We start from the raw sequence: 25,029 nt of genomic DNA, 5'->3' as shown, positions 1-25,029 counted from the left end.
AGCTAACAAATACACAGAATTATTCCACCTGGCAAGACACAGCAGTGTGTGTCTCTTGAGTACAAGTAGGAATTAGCTAAAGACGAAGCGCTGGAAATAAATACAGGGCTTGGGTGTGGTGAGGCTTGATGGTCTCTGAGGTCTGTTCCAACCTTCTTGATTCTATGAGACCCCTCCTGGAGCACTGTGGCCAGTTCTGGAGCCTCTATTACAGGAAGGATCTGGAGGTGCTGGAAGGTGTCCAGAGAAGGGCCATGAGGAGGAGCAGAGGGCTGGAGCTGCTCTGCTGTGAGGACAGACTGAGAGAGTTGGGGCTGTTCAGTCTGGAGAAGAGAAGGCTCCAAGGACACCTCATTGTGGCCTTCCAGTATCTGAAGGATCCTCCAAGAAAGCTGGGGAGGGACTTTTGAGAGTGTCAGGGGGTGACAGGACTGGGGGGGAAAGAGCAAAACTAGAAATGGGGAGATTGAGATTGGATGTGAGGAAGAAGTTGTTCCCCTTGAGGGTGGTGAGAGCCTGGCACAGGTTGCCCAGGGAGGTGGTGGAAGCCTCCTGCCTGGAGGTGTTTGCAGCCAGGCTGAATGTGGCTGTGAGCAACCTGCTGCAGTGTGAGGTGTCCCTGCCCATGGCAGGGGGGTTGGAACTGGCTGAGCCTTGAGGTCCCTTCCAACCCTGACCATTCTGTGACTCTCTGTTAATGGTATTTTAAAAGCAGATTTGCTCAGATTTGCAGGAAATGGAGATCACTATTAGGCTTTAAGCTTGTGGCTTTTGTTTCAACAGTGCCATCCCCTGTGAAGAACATCCAGGTCAGTGTCAGGACAGACACTATCCAAGCTTCCTGGTCTCCTGGCTCGGGACACGTGGATCGGTACAGGCTGCTGTTACTGGACGGCCACGTCCCCGTTCATGAGGTCCAGCAAGAAGATCCTCTGACCTCCTACACTTTCTCAGGACTTACAGCAGGCCACCTGTATAACCTCTCTGTCATAGCCCAGGCTGCAGGTCTGGAGAGCAGCAGTTTCCAAGCAGTCAGGACAGGTATGGTTTCAGAATTCATCACAACACCACAGGAGCAGGCAGTGAGAGCTCGCAGCTCAGGAGGCAAATCACAGCCTGGGCTGCATCCAAAGCAGCGCTGCCAGCAGAGGCAGAGAGGTGATTCTGACACTGTGCTCTGCTCTGGGGAGACCTCCCCTGGAGTACTGTGTGCAGGTCTGGAGCCCTCAGTACAGAAGGACATGACCTGATGGAGCAGGGGGTTGGAGTACCTCTGCTACGTAGCTCTCAAAGCTCTTGTCCCAGCAAGGGCATTGTTGCTGCAGAGCCCTGGCTGCAATCTCATGGCTCTTTCATAGAGTCATAGAATTGTCAGGGTTGGAAGGGAGAGGTTGGTGCAGAGAGGCTGAGAGCCCTGGGGCTGTTTGGTCTGGAGAGGAGAAGACTGAGAGGGGATGTGATCGATAAATATCTGAGGGCTGGGTGTCAAGAGGGAGGCAATAGCCTCTGCTCTGTTGCACCCTGTGATAGGACGAGGGGCAATGGATGTCAACTCCGGCACAGGAGGTTCCACCTCAACATGAGGAGGAACTTCTTCACTGTGAGGGTCCCAGAGGCCTGGAGCAGGCTGCCCAGAGAGGTTGTGGAGTCTCCTTCCCTGGAGCCTTTCCAGCCCTGTCTGGATGTGTTCCTGTGTGACCTGTGCTGGATTCTGTGGTCCTGCTCTGGCTGGGAGTTTGGACTGGAAGCTCTGCAGAGGTCCCTTCCAACCCCTAACATCCTGGGATCATCCTGGGATGGAAGTGTTTTACTCTTTTTCTTCTTCTTCTTTCAGCCCCAGCCGAGGTCTTGGATTTGGCAGTGACTAACGACGGCAGCTTAGATACTTTAAAAGTTAAGTGGAGAAGACCTCCAGGAGACCTCAGTTTCTACAATATCACTCTGTCTCATCTTGGATCAGTTAAAGAAGTCAAAACTGTGCAGCCACCGGGGACAGAGACTCGCTTTGAGAAGCTGGCTGCAGGACGCCTCTACCAGGTGGCTGCGCGCACCGTGAGCGGTGAGCTGTTTGCCGAGCGCATGGCGCAGGGCAGGACAGGTAAGGCTTCTCCTTCAGGGACACCAGGGCAAGCACTCTGACTTCTGCCCATACTGGCCCTGTAGAAATCTCTTGAGGGACACAAAACTCTTTGGATTCCAGGCAAAGTGAGATTTCCTACAGATCTCTGTACATCTTTGAGTCCTGTGTCCAGTTCTGGGCCCCTCAGTTCAAGAGAGATGTTGAGGTGCTGGAGGGTGTCCAGAGAAGGGCAGCAAGGCTGGGGAGGGGTCTGGAGCACAGCCCTGGGAGGAGAGGCTGAGGGAGCTGGGGTTGCTTAGCCTGCAGAAGAGGAGGCTCAGGGGAGACCTTCTTGCTCTCTAAAACTACCTGAAGGGAGGTTGTAGCCAGGTGGGAGTTGGTCTCTTCTGCCAGGCAGCCAGCACCAGAACAAGAGGACACAGTCTCAAGCTGCGCCAGGGGAGGTTTAGGCTGGTGGTGAGGAGAAAGTTCTTGCCAGCAAGAGTAATTGGCCATTGGAATGTGCTGCCCAGGGAGGTGGTAGAGTCTCCTTCTTAGGAGACTTTCAAGACCCATCTGGATGTGTTCCTGTGTGACCTGTGCTAGATCTGTGGTCCTGCTGTGGCAGGGTGAGAGCCTGGCACAGGTTGCCCAGGGAGGTGGTGGAAGCCTCATCCCTGGAGGTGTTTGCAGCCAGGCTGGATGTGGCTGTGAGCAACCTGCTGTAGTGTGAGGTGTCCCTGCCCATGGCAGGGGGTTGGAACTGGAGGACACTTGAGATCCCTTCCAACCCTTCCAATTCTATGATTCTATGGGGTTTGGACTGGAAGATCTCCAGAGGTCCCTTGCAGCCCCCAACATGCTGGCATCCTATGAAACACATCCAAGAAGGCCATGGGGGAGATTTTTGGCTTGCCCTAGGAGAAGTTCCCCATTTCTGATGGCAGAAACCTGCAGTGAAAAAGTGAGCAGCTGGAGTGCAAAGAGTAAAAATGACCTGTAGATGGATGCCAGGCAGATGCTTCACATTGCTCTGCCTGCTCCAAGTACTTCTGCAATGGGTGTGCTGCGAGACGGGTTTGGCCAGCGTGTGGTTCGTCCCCAGGTGTGCTCAGCCTCATGATTCCCTGGCTCTGTCTCAGTTCCCCAGCAGGTTTCGGAGCTGCAAGCGGGCGGCGGCGGCTGGCTGCGCGCTCTGCGGGTGAGCTGGCTGCCCCCTAGCGGAGACTGGGAGAGGTACCGCCTGCTCCTCTGGAACCGCTCCGCGCTGCTGCTCAACACCACCCTCCGCAAGGACGCCACCGAGCACCTCATCCACGACCTGGGCCTCATCCCGGGCAGGCAGTACGATGTGGACGTCGTGGTGGAGAGTGGCGATTTGCAGAGCAAGGCTAGCTGCACCGGGAGGACAGGTCAGTGTGCTCACAGCTGCTGTCCTCACAGCATCACACCATTAACCAGGTGGGAAAAGGCCTCTGAGGTACAGAGTACAGAATTAACCAGGTGGGAAAAGGCCTCTGAGGTACAGAGTACAGAATTAACCAGGTGGGAAAAGGCCTCTGAGGTACAGAGTACAGAATTAACCAGGTGGGAAAAGGCCTCTGAGGTACAGAGTACAGAATTAACCAGGTGGGAAAAGATCTTCAAGATCATCCAGTCCAACCTATCACCCAACACCATCTCATCAATTAAACCATGGCACCAAGAGCCTCATCCAGTCTCTTTTTAAACACTTCTAGGGATGATCATCCAGTCCAACCCATCACACAACACCGTCCATTCAACTAAACCAAGGCACTGAGTGCCTCATCCAGGCTGTTTTTAAACACCTCCAGTGATGGTGACTCCACCACCTCCCTGGGCAGCACATCCCAATGGCCAATCTCTCTTGCTGGGAGGAACTTCTTCCTCACATCCAGCCCAAACCTCCCCTGGTGCAGCTCTCCTGTCACTGGGTGCCTAATTTAGGGTGGGGCAGATTGCTCTCTTGCTCCAAAAGGGGCAAAAGAACAGCACTCAGCACAAATGGATTGGTCAGTAATAGAAAATGTAAATGTTAAAGCAGTTCTTACACTACATAACCTACAAAGCATTAGAGGTGAGCTTGGCAAAGCAGATAAAGTTCAAAGCAATCCCCAGTCTAATCTTAGCACACAAGTTCCTTTTATACCAGACCAAAACCCCAACACTTCCCTTCTCCCCATCTGGGCTTCACCCCAAACCCCAGGGCTGTTTCTTCCCCTCCATTGCTAGGCTGGTTTCAGACTGGCCAGGGCTGAACTGCCCCCACTTTTTACCCTGCCATTAGGCCTCAACAGGCCAAGATTGCACAGGAGAAAAAAGAGGGCTGGGATACTAAATTAGTGCACACCTGCTTTGTGCAGCTGTTTCATATCCCTGTCTGCTGTTTCATATCCCAGTCTGCCACCCCAAGTTCAAGAGGAGGCTCCCTGGCTTCCTTTCCATTCATACTCAAATATCTAACCTGACACAAGTTTGAACTGAAGTATTGCAGCCACAATGCATTGCTGGAGCCTGCTGCTGCAGCCTGCAGCTGTTGGAAGAGCAGCACAAAGACTAGATTTGTAAGGCTGATTTCCTGGAGGAAGGTGAAGAATCTCCTCTTGGTTCCAAGTGTTCTGTTGCTGTTACATTCCTGACTTCAAGGAGAGGTTCCTCACAGCAGCTTTGGGCTCCCCAGTTGAAGAGGGACAGAGATCTGCTGGAGAGAGTCCAAGGGAGGGCTCCAAGGGTGCTGAAGGGACTGCAGCACTGCCTGGGGAGGAGAGGCTGAGAGCCCTGGGGCTGCTGAGTCTGGAGAGGAGAAGACTGAGAGGGATCTGATCAATGTCTATCAATAGCTGAGGGCTGGGGGTCAGGAAGGAAGGGACAGGGACAGGCTCTGCTCACTTGTGCCCTGGGATAGGACAAGGGGCAATAGATAGAAACTGCAGCACAGGAGGTTCCACCTCAACATGAGGAGGAACTTCTCCACTGTGAGGGTCCCAGAGCCCTGGAGCAGGCTGCCCAGAGAGGTTGTGGAGTCTCCTTCTCTGGAGCCTTTGCAGCCCTGTCTGGATGTGTTCCTGGGTGACCTGTGCTGGATTCTATGGTGCTGCCCTGGCAGGGGGTTGGACTGGAAGCTCTCCAGGGGTCCCTTCCAACCCCTGAGAGCCTGTGAGGTGTGGCATGTGTGTTCAGTGCACAGCCCTGTTCTGGTTGTGATGTTTGTGTACTTTCCCAGCTCCAGAGGCTGTGCTGCAGCTCCGTGTCAAGCATGCCAATGAAACTTCACTCAGCATCATGTGGCTGACCCCCGTTGCAGAATGGGACAGCTATGTGGTTTCACTGGGAGACAGGGACCTTACTGTCATCAAAAAGGGGCTTGCAAAAGAAGCTAAGGAGTTCACCTTCACTGACCTGGTGCCTGGAAGAAAATACACAGCCACCATCACTACCATCAGTGGGATTTTAAGCAACTGGACATCAGTGGAAGGAAGAACAGGTATCATCATCACCATCATCATCCTGGCAAACTATTGCAGTCTTTGCTTTGAAGTAAACTGAATATCTGAATCTCAGAAATCTGGCATTTAGGTGGGGTTGGGTTTTTTTCCTTCAATAGAAAAGTTACATCTGTGAAATCCTCATTGCTGATGGTTGGTTGTCTGGCAGTATTTGTGTAAGGGTTTGGGCTAAATCATAGAATCAGCCAGGTTGGAAAAGACCTCAGAGATCATCAAATCCAACCTGTCACCCAACACCTCCTGACAACTAAGCCATGGCTCCAAGTGCCACATCCAAGCCTTTTTTGAACACCTCCTGGGATGGGGACTCCACCACCTCCCTGGGCAGCACATTCCAGTGGCCAATTCCTCTTTCTGGGAAGAACTTTCTGCTCACCTCCAACCTAAACCTCCCCTGGCACAGCTTGAGACTGTGTCCTCTTGTTCTGGTGCTGGGTGCCTGGGAGAAGAGACCAACCCCCTCCTGGCTACAACCTCCCTTCAGGGAGTTGGAGAGAGCAAGAAGGTCTCCCCTGAGCCTCCTCTTCTGCAGGCTAAGCAACCCCAGCTCCCTCAGCCTCTCCTTCCAGGGCTGTGCTCCAGACCCCTCCCCAGCTTTGTTGCCCTTCTCTGGACACCTTCCAGCATCTCAATGTCCTTCTTAAACTGAGGAGCCCAGAACTGGACACAGGACTCAAGGTGTGGCCTAACCAGTGCTGAGCACAGGGCAGAATGACTTCCCTGCTGCTGCTGGCCACACTGTTCCTGATGCAGGCCAGGATGCCATTGGCCTTCTTGGCCACCTGGGCACACTGCTGGCTCATGTTCACCTGCTGCCAACCAGTACCCCCAGCTCCCTCTGTGCCTGGCTGCTCTCCAGCCACTCTGCCCCCAGCCTGTAGCACTGCATGGGGTTGCTGTGGCCAATGTGCAGAACCTGGCACTTGGATGTGTTCAATCTCCTGCCCTTGTCCTCTGCCCATCTGCCCAGCCTGTCGAGGTCCCTCTGCAGAGCTTTCCTACCCTCTAACAGATCAACTCCTGCCCCCAGCTTGGTGTCATCAGCAAATTTACTGATGATGGACTCAGTGCCCTCATCCAGATCATCAATAAAGATACTGGACAGGCTGGGGCCCAGCACTGCTCCCTGGGGCACACCACTGGTGCCTGGCTGCCAGCTGGATGTGGCACCATTCACCACCACTCTCTGGGCTCAGCCTCCAGCCAGTTCCTAACCCAGGAACTGCACTTGTGCAGATTTTAGACCATGTGTGTTACATTATCCAGGACAAACAAAGTCTTAGTATGTAGCTCTGGGTCTGGCACAGCACAGAGAGAAACAAGCAGCTAGTTAATGGATCTAATCATGCCCATAGCTTCATAGCAGCCCTTATTTAAATGCTTTAACTCCTTTTGGGGCCTGAGAGGTTTGCCTTACACTTTTATTTCTCTGCTGTGTGATTAGATAGCTGGAATTTCACTTCCTTCTGCCTTATGACCCTTTTTAGGAGGCCTGTTCAGGAATAAAGGTTGCAGTGTCCCCCTTCATTAGTATGAATTAATGCCTCCTTGAAAACACAGCAGGCAGAGACACTGTGTCAGCATTGCAGTCAAAGTGATAAAGAATGAGGATCAGGGAGTTTGGTCAGAGCTCCTTAATAATCATTCCAAACCTCTGACTCTTCTTTGCAGTAGGACAGCTTACTAGGCTTGAAAAATATGACAGGATCCCAGGATGTTAGGGGCTGGGAGGGTCTGGCACTCCCCTGAGCTATAGATGGCTGTGGCTGAGGTGCTTGTGAAGCTAGGTTACCAGTTAGTGGGAATGAGAGAAGGAAAATAGGAGAGGAAAGGTAGAATGAAAGACACAGGCTGGACTTGAAGTAACCATCAAACCCCCAAGTGGTTAGGAATTCATAGAATCACAGAGACATTCAGCTTGGAAAAGAGCCTCAGGATCACCAAGGCCAACCCAGAGCCCTGCTCTGCAAGGCTCACCCCTAAACCACAGCCCCAAGCACCACAGCCAAACCCCCTGCAAACACAGCCAGGCTTGGGGACTCCACCACCTCCCTGCCCAGCACATTCCAAGCCCTCACCACTCTTGCCTGAAAAAAAGCTTTCCTCATGTCCAGTCTGAACCTCCCCAGGGGCAGCTTGAGGCCATTCCCTCTTCTTCTGTCACTAATGACCTGGGAGCAGAGACCAGCACCAACCTCTCCACAACCTCCTTGCAGGGAGCTGTAGAGAGCCAGGAGGTCTCCCCTCAGCCTCCTCTCTTTCCCACTAACCATCCCCAGCTCCTTCAGTTGCTCTCCATCAGATTTCTTCTCCAGGCCCTTCCCAGCTTCCTTGCCCTGCTCTGCCCTGGCTCCAGCACCTCCACATCTCTCTTGTCCTGAGGTGCCCAAACCTGGACCCAGCACTGGAGGTGTGGCCTGCCCAGAGCTGAGTGCCAGGGGACAATCCCCTCCCTGCTGCTGCTGGACACAGCATTGCTGACCCCAGCCAGGAGGCCTTTGGCTTTCTTGGCCCCCTGGGCACACTGCTGGCTCCTGTTCAGCTGCTTGTCCTTGAGCACCCCCAGGTCCCTTTCTGCCAGCAGCTTTCCAGCCACAGTGCCCCAAGAGCTGAAGGCTTTCCTATCATGGTGTGTATAAAAATGCCATCTCTTCCAGTGCCCTGAGCTTGAATCATTCTGGTCTGACTGGGAAAGGCTCTGCTAAAACCTGAAGGACCTTTCTGTGCCTTAGGTATTTTCCCATAGACCACATCCCACCAGACAGGAAGCAGCCCACAAGTGTGATTATTTTTAGTCCTGTTGAGTCTGGCTGCAAATTGGAATGTTCTTTTGATGCACGTCCTCTGTGTGACTAAACTTGGGTTCTTTGGGGGGTTTTGTTTGGGTTCCTGTTGTTTCCTCCTCAGTAACCTGATGCCAATTCTCTCTGCAGTGCCAGCCCAAGTGACTGGGCTGACCCTGGACAGCCAGGGATCCACCAACAGCTTGTTCACCAACTGGACAAGAGCTCTGGGAGATGTAGACTCCTACCAAGTGCTACTGATCCATGAGAATGTGGTCATCAAGAATGAGACTGTGCCCAGTGAAACCAACAGATACCACTTCTATCCCCTGAAGCCTGGAGGACTCTACTCAGTTGTTGTCACCACTGTCAGCGGGGGGATAGCCTCCAGGCAAACCATCGCAGAGGGGAGGACAGGTAAGGAAGGAAAGCCACAGAATGGTCAGGGTTGGAAGGGACCTCAAGGCTCAGGCAGTTCCAACCCCCTGCCATGGGCAGGGACACCTCACACCACAGCAGGCTGCTCACAGCCACATCCAGCCTGGCTGCAAACACCTCCAGGCAGGAGGCTTCCACCACCTCCCTGGGCAACCTGTGCCAGGCTCTCACCACCCTCATGGGGAACAACTTCTTCCTCACATCCAATCTCAATCTCCCCATTTCTAGTTTTGCTCCATCCCCTCCAGTCCTATCCCTCCCTGAGAGCCTCAAAAGTCCCTCCCCAGCTTCCTTGGAGCCCCCTGCAGATACTGGAAGGCCACAATGAGGTCTCCTCAGAGCCTTCTCCTCTCCAGACTGTACAGCCCCAACTCCCTCAGTCTGTCCTCACAGCAGAGCAGCTCCAGCCCTCTGCTCCTCCTCATGGCCCTTCTCTGGACACCTTCCAGCACCTCCAGATCCTTCCTGTAATAGGGGCTCCAGAACTGGACCCAGAGCTCCAGCTGTGGTCTCAGCAGAGTGGATCAGAAGGGGAGAATCCCCTCCCTGGCCCTGCTGGCCACACTTCTCTTGCTGCAGCCCAGGCTCTGCTTGGCTCTCTGGGCTGCAAGTGCTCACTGCTGGCTCCTGTTGAGCTTCTCCCCCAGCACCCCCAAGGCCTTTTCTTGAGGGCTGCTCTCCAGCCAGTCCCTGCCCAGCCTGTATCAGTGCCTGGGATTGCCCTGCCCCAGCTGCAGGACCTTGCCCTTGGTCTTGTTGAACCTTGTGAGGCTCTCATGAGCTCAGCTCTGCAGCCTGTCCAGGTCCCTCTGGATGGATCCTTCCCTCCAGCTGTCAGCTGCACCACACAGCTTGGTGTCATTGGTGAGCTTCCTGAGGGTGCCTCAGTGCCACTGTGCATATCTCCAGCAAATGTCTTCCTCCAGCATGACTTTTGTCACCTCCCAAAAGCTGCATTTGTTGAAGTATGGTCGTGTCATGAGGTCACTGCACTGAGAGTTCAGAAGTGCAGGAGCTTCAGCCTGTTTGTGATCTCAGACGTGCTGTGGGGCCAGACTGCTGTTAGCAGAGCTTTAGGGAGCTAAGTGCTCTGCCCACAGCAGGATCACTCTGTGGTGGAGACAAAAGAGTGCCCTGAGAGTGTCACACAGCTGAAGTGGATGAATCATTTCTTGGAAGGGACTTTATTGTTCCATCGACTAGAGGGCAGCAGAGGCTAATTGCCTCTTACTTAGGCTTGCAGATTAGGTGCTAAAGGTGCTGGGTTGCATTTGTGTCTCCTTCTCTCATGACTCATGCTTTTTTCCCCCCTCAGTCCAGCATTACAGAATGCCCAGCAGTGTCAATTACTCCTTGAGAGGCCCTTCTATACTGCAGAGAGTAGGATTTGCTATTGGATCAAATTCTGTTAAGTGTAATGAAATGCAATACCAGGCCTTGGGATCTTTAGAGAGAGAGAAAAACAGGACACCAGGGTGCAGTTCCTACCTTGAGGTGCATTTGGCAAGGGTTGGGAGGTTGGCTCCAATGTTTCCCTTGAAATGGCTGTTTGCAGGTGGAAACCCAACCAACAGCACACACAAACACCCCAAAAGAAACCACTGAGCAACTGGGGAGGAATAACCCTAAAAGGCTTGAAGAACATCATTTGTTTTGTAAAGTCACAGCTCACAGGAGGTCAGGGGCTGGAAGGGACCCCTGGAGATCTTCCAGTCCAAGCCCCCTGTCTGAGCAGGAGCATAGAATCCAGCACAGGTCACACAGGAACACATCCAGACAGGGCTGGGAAGGCTCCAGACAAGGAGACTCCACAACCTCTCTGGGCAGCCTCTTCCAGGGCTCTGGGACCCTCACAGTGAAGAAGATTTTGTTTGTGTGGTGTTCAGGGAAATGATGGCAGGATTGGAGACATTTCAGAGAAGTTGGCAATAATGGCTGGAAACTTCTTAAAGCTTCCTCAAAGATGAAGGCTGGACACTTGGTAAAGCAGGATCACTTGATCACAGGATGTTAGGGGTTGGAAAGGACCTCTGGAGAGCTTCGAGTCCAACCCCCTTGCCAGATCCAGATGGGTTTTGAAAGGACCTAGGGAAGGAGACTCCACAACCTCTCTGGGCAGCCTGCTCCAGGGCTCTGGGACCCTCACAGTCAAGAAGTTCTTCCTCATGTTGAGGTGGAACCTCCTGTGCTGGAGTTTCTATCCACTGCCTCTTGTCCTATCCCAGGGTGCAACTGAGCAGAGGCTGTCCCTGTCCCTTCCTCCCTGACCCCCAGCCCTCAGCTATTGATAGACATTGATCAGATCCCTCTCAGCCTTCTCCTCTCCAGACTCAACAGCCTCAGGGCTCTCAGCCTCTCCTCCCCAGGCAGTGCTGCAGTCCCTTCAGCATCCTTGCAGCCCTCCCTTAGACTCTCTCCAGCAGATCCCTGTCCCTCTGGAACTAGGGAGCCCAGAGCTGGATGCAATATTGCAGGTGGGGCCTGAGTAGGACAGAATAGAGGGGGGAGAGAACCTCCCTGGATCAGCTGCTGGATCAGCTCCTCTCCTGAGGTAAATCAGTTCAGTACATCAGTGCAAGTGTGGCCGTTCATTGTGATGAATCTTTGCCCCTGTGATAACTCTGATGCTTCTGTGTCTGAGTGATGGTGGTTGTGACACCGTGGAGCCTTCAGGCTCACCTTCCTGGCTGGGCAAACTTGCCTTCATGTTTTGGCCACTAGGCGTCAGAGAGCTCGTGGGGAATGAAGTGCTGGAGGTGTTTGAAAGGAGCCTGGATGAGGCACTCAGTGCTGTGTGTTGGGTGATAAGGTTGGACTGGATGATCTCAAAGGTCTTTTCCAACCTGGTTAATTCTGTATTCTGTAAATAGGTTCTTAAGTTCTTACAAGCCTCAGCAGTGGCTGATGAACAGCAGTTGGAGAGGACAGCACTGGTCAGGCCACACCTTGAGTCCTGTGTCCAGTTCTGGGCCCCTCAGTATAAGAAAGGTGTTGAGATGCTGGAAGGTGTTCAGAGAAGGGCAGCAGGGCTGGGGAGGGGTCTGGGGCACAGCCCTGTGAGGAGAGGCTGAGGGAGCTGGGGTTGCTTAGCCTGTAGAAGAGGAGGCTCAGGGGAGACCTTCTTGCTCTCTACAACTCCCTGAAGGGAGGTTGTAGCCAGGTGGGGGTTGGTCTCTTCTCCCAGGCAAGCAGCACCAGAACAAGAGGACACAGTCTCAGGCTGCGCCAGGGGAGGGTTAGGCTGGTTGTGAGGAAGAAATTCTTCCCAGCAAGAGAGATTGGCCATTGGGATGTGCTGCCCAGGGAGGTGGTGGAGTCCCCATCCCTGGAGGTGTTTAAAAAGAGCCTGGCTGAGGCACTTGGTGCCATGGTTTAGTTGATGAGATGGTGTTGGGTGCTAGGTTGGACTGGATGATCTCTGAGGTCCTTCCCAACCTGGCTGATTCTGTACTGTGTCTAATTCATCCTCTGGGAGTTCAGGATCGTTGGCCTCATTCCCCCAAGCACAGCTCCCTTGCAGGTGAGTGCTGCTGAGCAGGAGCCAGTGCAGAGTCCTTCACTGCCTGTTTTGCTGGGTGGCATGCTCATGACAGCAGAAGTTGGCTAAGGTGGAGCTCTGGTGTGTTTGCTCTCTGCTGCACAGTGCCTTCCAGCGTGAGCGGAGTGACAGTGAACAACTCAGGCCGCAGTGACTACCTCAGCGTTTCCTGGCTGCCAGCTCCTGGAGATGTGGACAGTTACCTGGTGACCCTCTCTCATGCTGACCAGGTTGTCCAGACCCTCACTGTTTCCAAATCCTTCAGTGAGTGCTCCTTCAGCAGCCTGACTCCTGGAATGCTTTACAGTGTGATGATAACCACAAAGAGTGGGAAGTATGAGAACTATTCCTTCAGCCAGGAACGAACAGGTAAATACATGGAGCCCCTGAGCAAGGCCAGTCACCAAACCCACTTTGCACATCCATTATCAGTGGTCAGTCTATCAATGTCTGACCAAACTGGGCTGGGTGAGGAGGAGTTGAAGGGTCCAGCCATAAAATGGCAGCTTTACAGAGCCTGTTTGATCCTCTTGCCTCTGCTCTTACTTTATGTTGTACAAAATTCTTGCAGCAGGACCAAAAGTCCTGTGTCAGTCCTTGGGAATGGGAAGTCATGGATCAGTTTTGGCTCAAATGCATTTTCTTGCCTTGAACCCTTCTGCTTGGCTCTTCAGGTGTGTCCTGTAGAGCACTCCCTGAAGAGATACTCAAGCACTGAGGGACTGGGATAGGATAGGCTGACTGCACAAACAGAATCACAGAATCGATGATCATAACCATTGCATGGTCATGGATGATAGGGTTACACAGCTTGTAGAATCACTGAGTTGTTAGGGTTAGAGGGGACCTCAAGGATCATCCAAAGTGTAGAACCTGGCACTTGGACTTGTTCAATGCCATCAAGTTGGACTCTGCCTATCTGCCCAGCCTGGCAAGGTCCCTCTGCAGAGCTCTCCTACCCTCTCACAGATCAACTCCTACCCCAGCTTAGTGTCTTCTGTAAATTTACTGATGAGATACTCCATCCCCTCATCCAGATCATCAATAAAGATGTTAAAGTGCATGGGGCCCAGCACTGATCCCTGGGGGACACCCCTGGTGCCTGGCTGCCAGCTGGCCGTGGCACCATTCACCACCACTCTCTGGGCACAGCCCTCCAGCCAGTTCCTAACCCAGCTCAGAGTGCTGCTGCCCAAGCCAGGGGCTGCCAGCTGGGCCAGGAGTTTGCTATCTTTGATTGTGTCTCTTCTTGCAGTCCCTTCAAGCGTGCAGGGGCTCACTGTCAGCAACTCAGCCAGGAGTGACTACTTGAAGGTGTCCTGGTTACATGCCTCTGGATATTTTGATAATTATGAAGTGGTCATCAAGAACAACCACGATTTCATCCAGACAAAAAGTGTCCCCAAGGATGAAAATGAGTGTGTCTTCACCAACCTGGTGCCAGGGAGGCAGTACAGTGTCATGGTCAGCACCAGGAGCGGCAAGTACGAAACCAGTGAGAGGGTCTACGGCAGAACGAGTAAGTACACACCCTGGGAACATCCTGGGTCACTCCAAGTGGTTTTTCCATGACCCTTTACCAGAGCTGGGCTCAAATATCTCATGTGGTTGTAGCACAGAATGTTGGTTGTGGCTCTTTGAATGTGTGGCATTCCAAAGATGAGAAGCAGTGTTCAGTTTATCACCAATGTTTGAGTTACAGACATAGAATCATGGAATGGGCTGGGCTGGAAGGGACCTCCAAAGCTCCTCCAGTCCAATCCCCTCTGCACCCAGCAGGGACAGCCCCAACTAGAGCAGGTTGCCCAGGGCACTGTCCAGCCTCACCTTGAATATCTCCAGGGATGGAGCCTCAACCACCTCCCTGGGCAACCTGTTCCTGTGTGCCACCACCCTCAGAGTAAAGAACTTGTTCCTCACATCCAATCTAAATGTGCTCTGCTCTAGTTTGAAGCCATTGCCCCTGGTCCTGTCCCTGCAGGCCTTTGTGCATACAGAAAGTGAAATAAGAGAGCTGTGCTATGAGTTTGAAGGCAAACCTTGACACATGCAGAACTGAAAAGCAGCTGTGCACATTTCCACATAAGCTTAGGATTTCTGCTTGATCTGTGCCAGAATGTGCAAGGCAGTGGAAAGGTAGGAGGAAGAATACAGACTAGGGCTCACTCTGCTCAAACTACCCCAAGAACTGGGGTTGGAGAGCATGGGGTAAGAGTGGTAAGGTGAGTGGTGGTGAGCCAGCAGGAATGTGGGGGCAATCTGCCTGTCTCCAGCTAGCACTCTATGTAAGCTCATCAGCCATGCTAAGAAACCAAGTCTGTCAGCACAGGTGTGCCACTGGGTAAAAAGAACTGAGGTGCATCTGGCAGGAGGTGGGAGCTGTGCAGCGTGGTGCTGCATCACAGAAGCAGATTGCCTTCAGGTCTGCACTAGCTCAGGCCTCTTTGCACCACATTTGTTGTGTGTGCAGATCCCACTCAGGGTTTGTTGGCTGTGCAGACTCCCTGCAGGCTCTGTTATTGTTTGTTCCTGATTTTGGGGCTGGTAGCTTCTGGACTACCTGTTCTGAAACCTGTGGTAGACACAGTGAAATCCTCATAGAACCATAGAATCAACATGGTTGGAGAAGACCTCAGAGGTCACCAAGTCCAACCTGTCACCCAACACCTCCTGACTAACTAAACCATGGCTCCAAGTGCCACATCCAAGCCCCTCCTGAACACCTCCAGGGATGGTGACTCCACCACCTCCCCGGGCAGCACATCCCAATGGCCAATCTCACTTGCTGGGAGGAACTTTCTCCTCATACAGCAACCCCTGCAAATAAGTGCAATCTACTGCTTTTCCTAGGGAACTGAAGCAAACCTTTCAGCTCAGGAGCATGATTTCAGAGCTGCTTGCTCCTGGCACTGAGAAGTTTCCTATCTTTCTTCTCACCCTTCCAGTGCCGGAATCAGTGAAGGAGCTGACTCTCAGTAACAGGAGCACGGAAGACTTGCAGGTCACTTGGTCAAAGGCTGAGGGGGATGTTGATAAATATGAGATTCAGCTCCTCTTCAATGATATGAAGATCCTCCCTCCCATTTTCCTGGGGAACACCGTTGAGGAGTGCTGGTTCACAGCTCTGACTCCCGGCCGTCTGTACAAAATCGTCGTCCTGACCATCAGCGGGGATGCACAGCGTGCTACCTTCATAGAGGGCCTGACAGGTAAGGGTGAGCTGGGCACCTGGGGGTACTGCTTGAACATGAGCCACACTGCTTGAACAGTGTGCCCAGGGGGCCAAGAAGGCCAGTGGCATCCTGGCCTGCATCAGGAACAGGGTGGCCAGCAGGAGCAGGGAAGTCATTGTGCCCTGTGCTCAGCACTGATCAGGACACACCTTGAGTCCTGTGTCCAGTTCTGGGCTCCTCAGTTCAAGAAGGACATTGAGAGACTCAAAGGTGTCCAGAGAAGGGCAACGAGGCTGGGGAGGGGTCTGGAGCACAGCCCTGTGAGGAGAGGCTGAGGGAGCTGGGGTTGCTTAGCCTGCAGAAGAGGAGGCTCAGGGGAGACCTTCTTGCTCTCTCCAAGAGAAGGGGTTGGGGCAGTCTCAGACCTGGCCAGCCTGAGACTAGCCTAGCAGTGGGGGGGAAGAAAGAGCCCTGGGGAGTTTGGGGTGGGCAGAAGGGAAGTGCTGGGAGGCTTTTGGGTGTGCTGTGAGGGACTCTCTATGCTATGGGATTCTGTCACTGTGCTTTGTAGCTTCTATAAAACATCTGCTTTTCCATTTAATCTTTCCATCACTTCTGCAATCCCTCTGTGTGATAAGTGTCATTCTTTTGCCCCTCTCAGGGGCAAGAGAGGATCTGCCTGGCCTCAAACCAGGCCAATGCTTTGTGCTTTGAATCATTTTCTGTGTCCATAAAGAAGCAGGAGCTTAAAAGCCTGAACCAAACACAGGACCTGTGAGCAGCTGCCTTTGTGTTCCCTTCTTTCCGTTCCAGTCCCAAGTGCGGTCAGAAACATTCATGTGTCTCCTAATGGCATGACAAACAGCCTGAGAGTGAGCTGGACTCCTGGGAGTGGAGATGTTGATTCCTACACAGTGAGCCTGTTTCAGCAAAGCCATCAGCTGGATTCCCAGAGTGTCTCCAAGCACGTCTCTGAGCACACGTTTCACAAGCTGGAGGCTGGGGAGCAGTACCGGGCCGTGGTGCAGTCCAACAGTGGCAGCTTGCACAACAGCTTAGAAGCTCTGGGGAGGACAGGTAAGTTGCTTTGGAGACAAGTAGCAAGTTGCTTTATGTCTGCCCAGAGGCTGGCCCCTTATTTGATGATGTTTATGAGTGCTGTGTGCCATTGGGTGTGGAGACACCCAGACTCAAGAAGAGGTTTGGTCTCAGAGAGCAAGAGTCCTCAGTCCTTACAAACATTGACAGGATGTAGCTGGTGGGAAGAGACAGAATACAGAATTAACCAGGCTGGAAAAGACCTCAGAGCTCATCCAGTCCAACCTATCACCCAACATCATCTCATCAGCTAAACCATGGCACCAAGTGCCTCAGCCAGGCTCTTTTGAAACACCTCCAGTGATGGTGACTCCACCACCTCCCTGGGCAACCTGTGCCAGGCTCTCACCACCCTCATGGGGAACAACTTCTTCCTAATATCCAATCTCAATCTACCCACCTCTAGTTTTGCTCCATTGCCCCCAGTCCTATCCCTCCCTGACAGCCTCAAAAGTCCCTCCCCAGCTTTCCTGTAGCCCCCTTCAGATACTGGAAGGCCACAAGAAGGTCTTGTGGGAGCCTTCTCTTCTCCAGACTGCACAACCCCAACTCCCTCAGTCTGTCCTCACAGCAGAGCAGCTCCAGCCCTCTGCTCATCCTCATGGCCCTTCTCTGGACACCTTCCATTTACCCCAAGTGAACATGCAACTCTGTAAAGACAGTCTCTATTAATTGCTCTGCTCAGAGTTTTGGTTGAATGCTCCATACTTCATGTACTAATGCCTTGCCTTTAATTGTTGTCCCCAGTTCCAGCCTCTGTGCAGGACTTGCTGGCCCATCATGCTTACAGCAGTCACTCCTTGTTAGTAACCTGGCAGAAAGCTCCTGGTGTGGCTGAAAGATACGACATTCTGCTCTTAAATGAGGAAGGAGTCCTCCTGAGCAACAAATCAGAGCCAGCTACTGCCAAACAGCACAAATTTGAAGATCTGCTCCCTGGCAAGAAGTATAAAATCCAAGTGCTGACAGTCAGCGGAGGGCTCTTCAGCAGGCGGGCAGAGACTGCGGGCCGGACAGGTAATTAGAGCACCCTGCTGTACTGAGAGCTCCCTCAGGCAGGGGTCAGCACCCACACCAACTCTCTGCATCTCAGTTCTGCAAGGGTTCTAGTAGTGGACTCCAGATAGTTTTCATGGAATCACAGGATCAGCCAGCTTGGAAAAGACCTCAGAGATAAAGTCCAACTTACTACCTATTACCTAACACCTCCTGACAACTAAACCATGGCTCCAAGTGCCACATCCAAGCCTTGTTTGATCACCTCCAGGGATGGGGACTCCACCACCTCCCTGGGCAGCACATTCCAATGGCCAGTTACTCCTTCTGGGATGAACTTTCTCCTCACCTCCAGCCTAAAGTTTCCTCAGCACAGCTTGAGACTGTGTCCTCTTGTTCTGCTGCTGCTTGCCTGGGAGAAGAGACCAACCCCCACCTGGCTCCAACCTCCCTTCAGGGAGTTGGAGAGAGCAAGAAGGTCTCCCCTGAGCCTCCTCTTCTCCAGGCTAAGCAACCCCAGCTCCCTCAGCCTCTCCTCCCAGGGCTGTGCTCCAGACCCCTCCCCAGCCCTGTTGCCCTTCTCTGGACACATTCAAGTGTCTCAATGGCCTCCTCTTCTCCAGGCTTCTCCAGTTTTGTAGCATCCTGATCATCTGCACAAAACCCCTGGGGGTTGTATTTTTTATTCTTGACCTTCAGCTGTGAACTCCCTGGAGGCAGAGACCCCTCCAGACCCCTCCCCAGCCTCGTTGCCCTTTCCTGGGCCCATTCAAGTGTCTCATTTTTCCTGGCCTGTGCTTGGGGTGTGAATGTGAAATTTGTTAGCACGTGGTTCATAGTAAGAATATGAATTCCCTCCAGCCAGGTTATGAAGCTACCTGAAGGTTTTCTTGCCATCAGGTTTTCAATTCACAGTCTTAGTACAGGATGTGAAAACTCTAAGCTCAGAGCCAAGTCTTGCAGTCTTTACTCAGTTAAAGCTTCTTGCAGAAAGTACTGGGCAGTTCTGTCTGAGCACAGGCTGGAGACTGAGGGCTGCTGGGAAATGCAAACCTTGTACAGCAGAGACTCAGTGGCACCTCCAGAAATGCTTTCCCCTTGCCTGTAGAAGTTGCTGTTAACATTACTTAGCTACTTCATTGAAACGTTCAGCTTGGTGCCTTAGACTCTTGGATGGAAACATAGAAACATTCAGGTTGGAAAAGAGCCTCAGGATTACCAAAGCCAACCCAGAGCCCTACTCTACAAGGCTCAGCCCTAAACCATAGCCCCAAGCACCACAGCCAAACCACCTTGAAGCACAGCCAGGCTTGGGGACTCCACCACTTCCCTTCCAAGCCCTGACCACTCTTGCCCTGAAGAAAGGTTTCCTCCTGTCCAGTCTGAACCCAATATTTACTCTTGCGTTCATCCTTTCCAGTTCCAGCAGCTGTCACGAACCTGAAGGTCACAGAGAACACCACTGACCGACTGTCCTTCAGCTGGACCACCTCTCAAGGGGAGCTGGACTCCTATGACATCTTCCTGTACAACCCAGACAAGTCCCTCCATGACAGGATTTCAGGAGAGCAGCACCTGCAGCAGTGCTCCTTCCAGAACCTGCGGCAGGGCAGGATGTATCGGATGGTGATCGTCACCCACAGCGGAGACCTCACCAATGAGTCCTCTGTCTTTGGAAGAACAGGTAAGAAAACCCTCTGTCTCCAGTCTGGGGGGAGCCCCAGTGAGCCAGGCTGATGCTCATGCTAGATTAGAGCAGCTAACAGAAATAGCACAGTAGGCTCCTAGATGGGATAAGCATTTGTGATGGGTTAAAAATCACCCCCAGCTGATTTGGGGAATCACAGAATTGTCAGGGCTGGAAGGGACCTCAAGGATCAGCCAGTTCCAGCCCCCTGCCATGGGCAGGGACACCTCACACTACAGCAGGTTGCCCAGAGCCACATCCAGCCTGGCCTTAAAAACCTCCAGGGATGGGGCTTCCACCACCAGAACAAAACTGGCAGACCAGCTCAGCTGGGAAGCAAATGGAGCTACAGTTAGAAGCAGAACTACAATCCAGAAATATGGAATGCAATGGATAGGTACAAAATCTGCAATAGCTACATGTATGTGCCATTTATAAACACAAGAACCCCCTCTGGACAAAACCAGGGGGGTACCAACAGCTTCCCCCTCCCTGCTCCCTTCTCCACTCCCGAGACAAGGGGAAAGAGAGAGAGAAGAGCAGAGAGAAGCTTATTAGTACTTAGCCACAAGAAGAACACAGCCAAGGTCAGCAAGCCAGCAGAAGCCCCAGCTGGGATCTGCTAGAGTGAAAAAGCTGAAAAGGGAGAGAGTTGCTTTATACAACTAACTTAGACTCGAGGTGAGGAGAAATTTCTTCCCAGAGAGAGTTGTTAGCCATTGGAATGTGCTGCCTAGGGAGGTGGTGGAGTCACCATCCCTGGAGGTGTTCAAGAGGGGACTGGATGTGGCACTTGGAGACATGGTTTAGTTAGTCCTGAGGTGTTGGGTGATAGTTTGGACTTGATGATCTCTGAGGCCTCTTCCAACCTTACTGATTCTATGATCAGACCAAGGGGATTATTTAGACCTTATCATTATTTTCCCTTCTACATCCAGTGGTAATTTATTCACATTCTGCCACTTGTCTACTCAATCTGTGGAGACTTTTCTTAGGCATCAGCCTACAACTGGCACAGCATTAGAAGGTAAACTCCAAATGCTGTGGTTGCAAGGGGAAAAACGAAGCAAAGACCTTTAAAATCATTTCTGGGTGCTCAGGTCAGGTGAAGGACTTCCCAGTGTATGCTGCTTCAGGCTTAGGGGAAAACAGCTGTCTGCCATCCTTGAAGTAATGTTAGGCCATGAGCAGCAAAGACAGCAAGGCAGAGTGCATAGGGGTAGTGGGGTAGGCAATCTACCAGCAAAACAAAACTGATTTCCCACAGGGAGCTCTGCCTGCAGCTCTGGGTGTGTTCAGGCACACATGGGAAGCAGAGTTTCCTAAGCAGCTCTAGCAGCCCTGACACTGTGAAACCTTCCTCCTAGAGGCATCATCTAAGTAACCCCTCTGTAAAACCTTCCTCCTAGAGGCATTATCTGAGTAACCCCTCTGTAAAACCATCCTCCTAGAGCATCATCTGAGTAACCCCTCTGTAAAACCTTCCTCCTAGAGCATCATCTAAGTAACCCCTCTGTAAAACCTTCCTCCTAGAGGCATCATCTGAGTAACCCCTCTGTAAAACCTTCCTCCTAGAGGCATTATCTGAGTAACCCCTCTGTAAAACCTTCCTCCTAGAGCATCATCTAAGTAACCCCTCTGTAAAACCTTCCTCCTAGAGCATCATCTAAGTAACCCCTCTGTAAAACCTTCCTCCTAGAGGCATCATCTGAGTAACCCCTCTGTAAAACCATCCTCCTAGAGCATCATCTAAGTAACCCCTCTGTAAAACCATCCTCCTAGAGCATCATCTGAGTAACCCCTCTGTAAAACCTTCCTCCGAGAGCATCATCTAAGTAACCCCTCTGTAAAACCTTCCTCCTAGAGGCATCATCTGAGTAACCCCTCTGTAAAACCTTCCTCCTAGAGGATCATCTAAGTAACCCCTCTGTAAAACTTTCCTCCTAGAGGCATCATCTGAGTAACCCCTCTGTAAAACCTTCCTCCTAGAGGCATCATCTGAGTAACCCCTCTGTAAAACCTTCCTCCTAGAGCATCATCTAAGTAACCCCTCTGTAAAACCTTCCTCCTAGAGCATCATCTAAGTAACCCCTCTGTAAAACTTTCCTCCTAGAGGCATCATCTGAGTAACCCCTCTGTAAAACCTTCCTCCTAGAGCATCATCTGAGTAACCCCTCTGTAAAACCTTCCTCCTAGAGGCATCATCTGAGTAACCCCTCTGTAAAACCTTCCTCCTAGAGCATCATCTGAGTAACCCCTCTGTAAAACCTTCCTCCTAGAGGCATCATCTAAGTAACCCCTCTGTAAAACCTTCCTCCTAGAGCATCATCTGAGTAACCCCTCTGTAAAACTTTCCTCCTAGAGGCATCTTCTGAGTAACCCCTCTGTAAAACTTTCCTCCTAGAGGCATCATCTGAGTAACCCCTCTGTAAAACCTTCCTCCTAGAGGCATCATGTGAGTAACCCCTCTGTGAGGCTGCCTCTGGGCAGCAGTGCACTTTCTTCATCTACCTCAAAGCTGGATGTCTGCAGACACTTGACTGGGAAAAAGCTGTTGCACATTTGCAGAGCTACCTGTTGCAAACATCCCAGCCTCTTCTGGGGCAGTTGTGGCTCAAAATAAGAAAGGAAACTATTGAGGTGTTGCACTTCCTGAGGCTTCCTGTCTTTTTGGCCAGCTGTGGTGACTGTTTAGTCTACTAGTTGGATGTGATTGCAGGATAAGTGTAAGGTTTGCTTGACCTTGTTGCCTCTCCTCCCCCTGAAGGATGTTCTACCTAAAGTCCTACTAATCTTCCCAAACAGAGAGCTTGGCCATTGGAATGTGCTGCCCAGGGAGGTGGTGGAGTCACCATCACTGGAGGGGTTTCAGAAGAGCCTGGATGAGGCACTTGGTGCCATGGTTTAGTTGATGAGATGGTGTTGGGTGGTAGGTTGGACTGGATGATCTGGAAGGTCTTTTCCAACCTGGTTAATTGTATTCTGGGTTTTTTCCTATCCCCTCTTTTTCAGTCCCAGCCCCAGTTGTGGGTCTGAAGGCATCCAACCGCAACCGGACGGACAGCCTGTGGTTCACCTGGGGGGCGGCAGCAGGAGATGTTGACTTCTATGAGCTGAATCTCTACAACCCAAATGGGACACAGAAAGAAACATGGAACAGGAAAGACCTGAGAGAGTGGCATTTCCAGGGGCTGGTTCCTGGCAGGAAGTACACTCTGGTTGTGGTGACTCACAGTGGTGACCTGACCAACGCAGCCAATGCTGAAGGAAGAACAGGTAACAGACACGAAGGCTTTGGGCTTTTTGTTGAGGCCCCCTGTGGTGGGTTGAAATGTAAATTGCCAGACTAGCAATGTTCCTGATGTAGCCTATAGAAATCAGAGTTGTCATCAACAGGATGAGCTTGGAGGAGGCCAAGGGCTGAAACAGCCAAGGTTCCACAGGTTGGGAGTGCTAGCAAAAGCAGAGGTGGGATCTGCTCTTTGGCTGTCTGTGGTGGGTGCAAATCACCCCCCCAAAACAAAATTGCCAGGCCAGCTCAGATGGAAGCAAATGAAGCTGTATTTACAAGCAAAACTACAATCTACAATGAGGTGCAATGAACACATACAAAATATACAATATTTGCAGGTATTTACAATTGATCAACAGCACAAGAACCCCCCTGGACAAAACCAGGGGAGCTACCAACAGCTTCCCCTTCCCTGCTCCCCCTCCCTACCCATCCTGTGCACAAGGGACAAGAGAATGAGCAGAGGGTTGGGTTTTTAGCTCCTCAGCCACAGCAAAGAGCACAGCCAAGGGTTGTTTTGTTAGGTACTCAGCCACAACAGAGAGCACAGCCAAGGGTTGTTTTGTTAGGTACTCAGCCACAACAGAGAGCACAGCCAAGGTCAGCAAAACCAAGCAGAAGCCAGAGCTAGGATCTGCTAGAGCAAGGAAGCCCAAAGGAGAGAAAGTTAGCTTACCTTACCAGCCTTATGTTTATTATCTGTCCAGTGGGGTTGTTTAGAACTTATCCTTGCTTTCCTTTGTACAGCCAGTGGTGATTTATTTGCACCCTACCACCTCCTGTTCCAGATCTGTGGAAAATATTTCCAGGCACAGCCTGAAACTACCACACCCCCCTCCCACCCCCACCCTGTGTTAATTCACAACTGTGCCACAGATCTGTTCTGAGGGAGGGTTTGTTGTGGGAGTCACTGCAGGTTAAAGGATATCCTGAGTGGTATCAGACCTGTGGAGTGTGATTTTTGTTAGCCCTGTTCCACTTGGAAAGACTTGAGAATATGCAATGTCTGTCAAAGTCACCACCAGCAGCAGGGACTGGATACACAGGATAGCATAAACCACTTTGTGATGCCTGAAGAGCAGGATTGCATATTTTATGTTGTCTTGTCTCAAAGCTTATTAAGAATCTCTTCTGTCTGTTTGCTTTTGTCCCCCTCTTTATTTCCCCTCTCCATGCAGCACCCAGCCCTCCTAACTCTGTATCCTTTACTGATGTTGCAAACACCTCATTATCAGTCACTTGGCTGGGTCCTCCAGAGTGGACAGACTATGATGATTTTGAGTTGCAGTGGCTCCCAAAGGATGCCCTCACAGTCTTCAACCCCTACAGCAGCAGCAAATCTAAAGTCCGCATCATCTACGGCCTGCGGCCGGGGCGGCTCTATCAGTTCAGTGTCAGGACTGTCAGCGGCGACAGCTGGAGGACATACAGTCAGTCACAGTCTGCAACTGTGAGAACAAGTAAGTCACAATGCCCACTGCACCCCAGCACTCAGCTGGAGAAGATGCAAAGCTGTTAAATCCTACCTAATTCTTTGGCAGTCAGGGATTTGTGTTAAGAAATTGGTGAAGGACCGCAAGGCCAGGCTGAGGGAGCTGGGGCTGTGCGGTCTGCAGGAGAGCAGGCTCCAAGGAGACCTCACTGTGGCCTTCCACTGTCTGCAGGGGGCTGCAAGAAAGCTGGGGAGGGACTTTTGAGGGTGTCAGGGAGTGATAGGACTGGGGGGAATGGATCCAAGCTAGAAGAGGGGAGATTGAGATTAGACATCAGGAAGAAGTTGTTCCCCATGAGGGTGGTGAGAGCCTGGCACAGGCTGCCCAGGGAGGTGGTGGAAGCCTCATCCCTGGAGGTGTTTTCAGCCAGGCTGGATGTGGCTGTGAGCAACCTGATCTAGTTGTCCCCTTCCCCATGGCAGGGGGATTGGAACTAAATGATCCTTGAGGTCCCTTCCAACCCTGACGGTTTTGTGATTCTGTAATTCAGTTACAGTCTAAGCAAGGTCAACCCTTTGAAGATGGAAAGGGGACAGAGATGTAGAGTTTTCACATTCAGAGTGGCAGTCTTTGGTTGCAGAGCCTGAGTCAGTCAGTTTCAGGGGAAAAAACAGGGCCAAATATCCAAACTTCTCTGACAGTAGGATATTACAGAATACAGAACTAACCAGGTTGGAAGAGTCCTTGAGATCATCCAGTCCAACCTATCACCCAACACCATCTCATCAACTAAACCATGGCACCAAGTGCCTCATCCAGGCTCTTCTTAAACACCTCCAGTGATGGTGAGTCCACCACCTCCCTGGGCAGCACATCCCAATGGCCAGTCACTTGTGGAATGGGCTGTCCATTGACATAATCAAAATGCTTCTGAGCAATCAAACAGAAGGGTGACTGGAGCCCTGCTGCACTAGATTTGAAACTGGAAGTGTAGTGTTCCACTGC

At 51.9% G+C, this 25,029-nt stretch overlaps 1 protein-coding gene across 1 annotated transcript in view; it reads left to right on the top strand.

Annotated features, from left to right (window-relative positions):
- PTPRB (protein tyrosine phosphatase receptor type B) overlaps positions 1–25,029 on the top strand; it is an 86,120-nt gene that overhangs the window by 37,315 nt on the left and 23,776 nt on the right. The window contains exons 6-18 of the mRNA XM_054178314.1: positions 784–1,041; positions 1,835–2,098; positions 3,202–3,471; positions 5,304–5,564; positions 8,520–8,786; positions 12,451–12,714; positions 13,601–13,864; positions 15,291–15,554; positions 16,332–16,595; positions 17,364–17,633; positions 19,033–19,296; positions 22,312–22,575; positions 23,770–24,051. Coding sequence (XP_054034289.1) covers positions 784–1,041; positions 1,835–2,098; positions 3,202–3,471; positions 5,304–5,564; positions 8,520–8,786; positions 12,451–12,714; positions 13,601–13,864; positions 15,291–15,554; positions 16,332–16,595; positions 17,364–17,633; positions 19,033–19,296; positions 22,312–22,575; positions 23,770–24,051 — 3,456 coding nt within the window. The remainder of the gene's footprint in view (positions 1–783; positions 1,042–1,834; positions 2,099–3,201; positions 3,472–5,303; positions 5,565–8,519; positions 8,787–12,450; positions 12,715–13,600; positions 13,865–15,290; positions 15,555–16,331; positions 16,596–17,363; positions 17,634–19,032; positions 19,297–22,311; positions 22,576–23,769; positions 24,052–25,029) is intronic.

The sequence above is a fragment of the Dryobates pubescens genome, chromosome Z (genome assembly GCF_014839835.1).
Source record: "Dryobates pubescens isolate bDryPub1 chromosome Z, bDryPub1.pri, whole genome shotgun sequence".
NCBI lineage: Eukaryota > Metazoa > Chordata > Aves > Piciformes > Picidae > Dryobates > Dryobates pubescens.
Note: the sequence above shows the minus strand (reverse complement) of the source record. Positions and strands in the feature narration are given on the sequence as shown.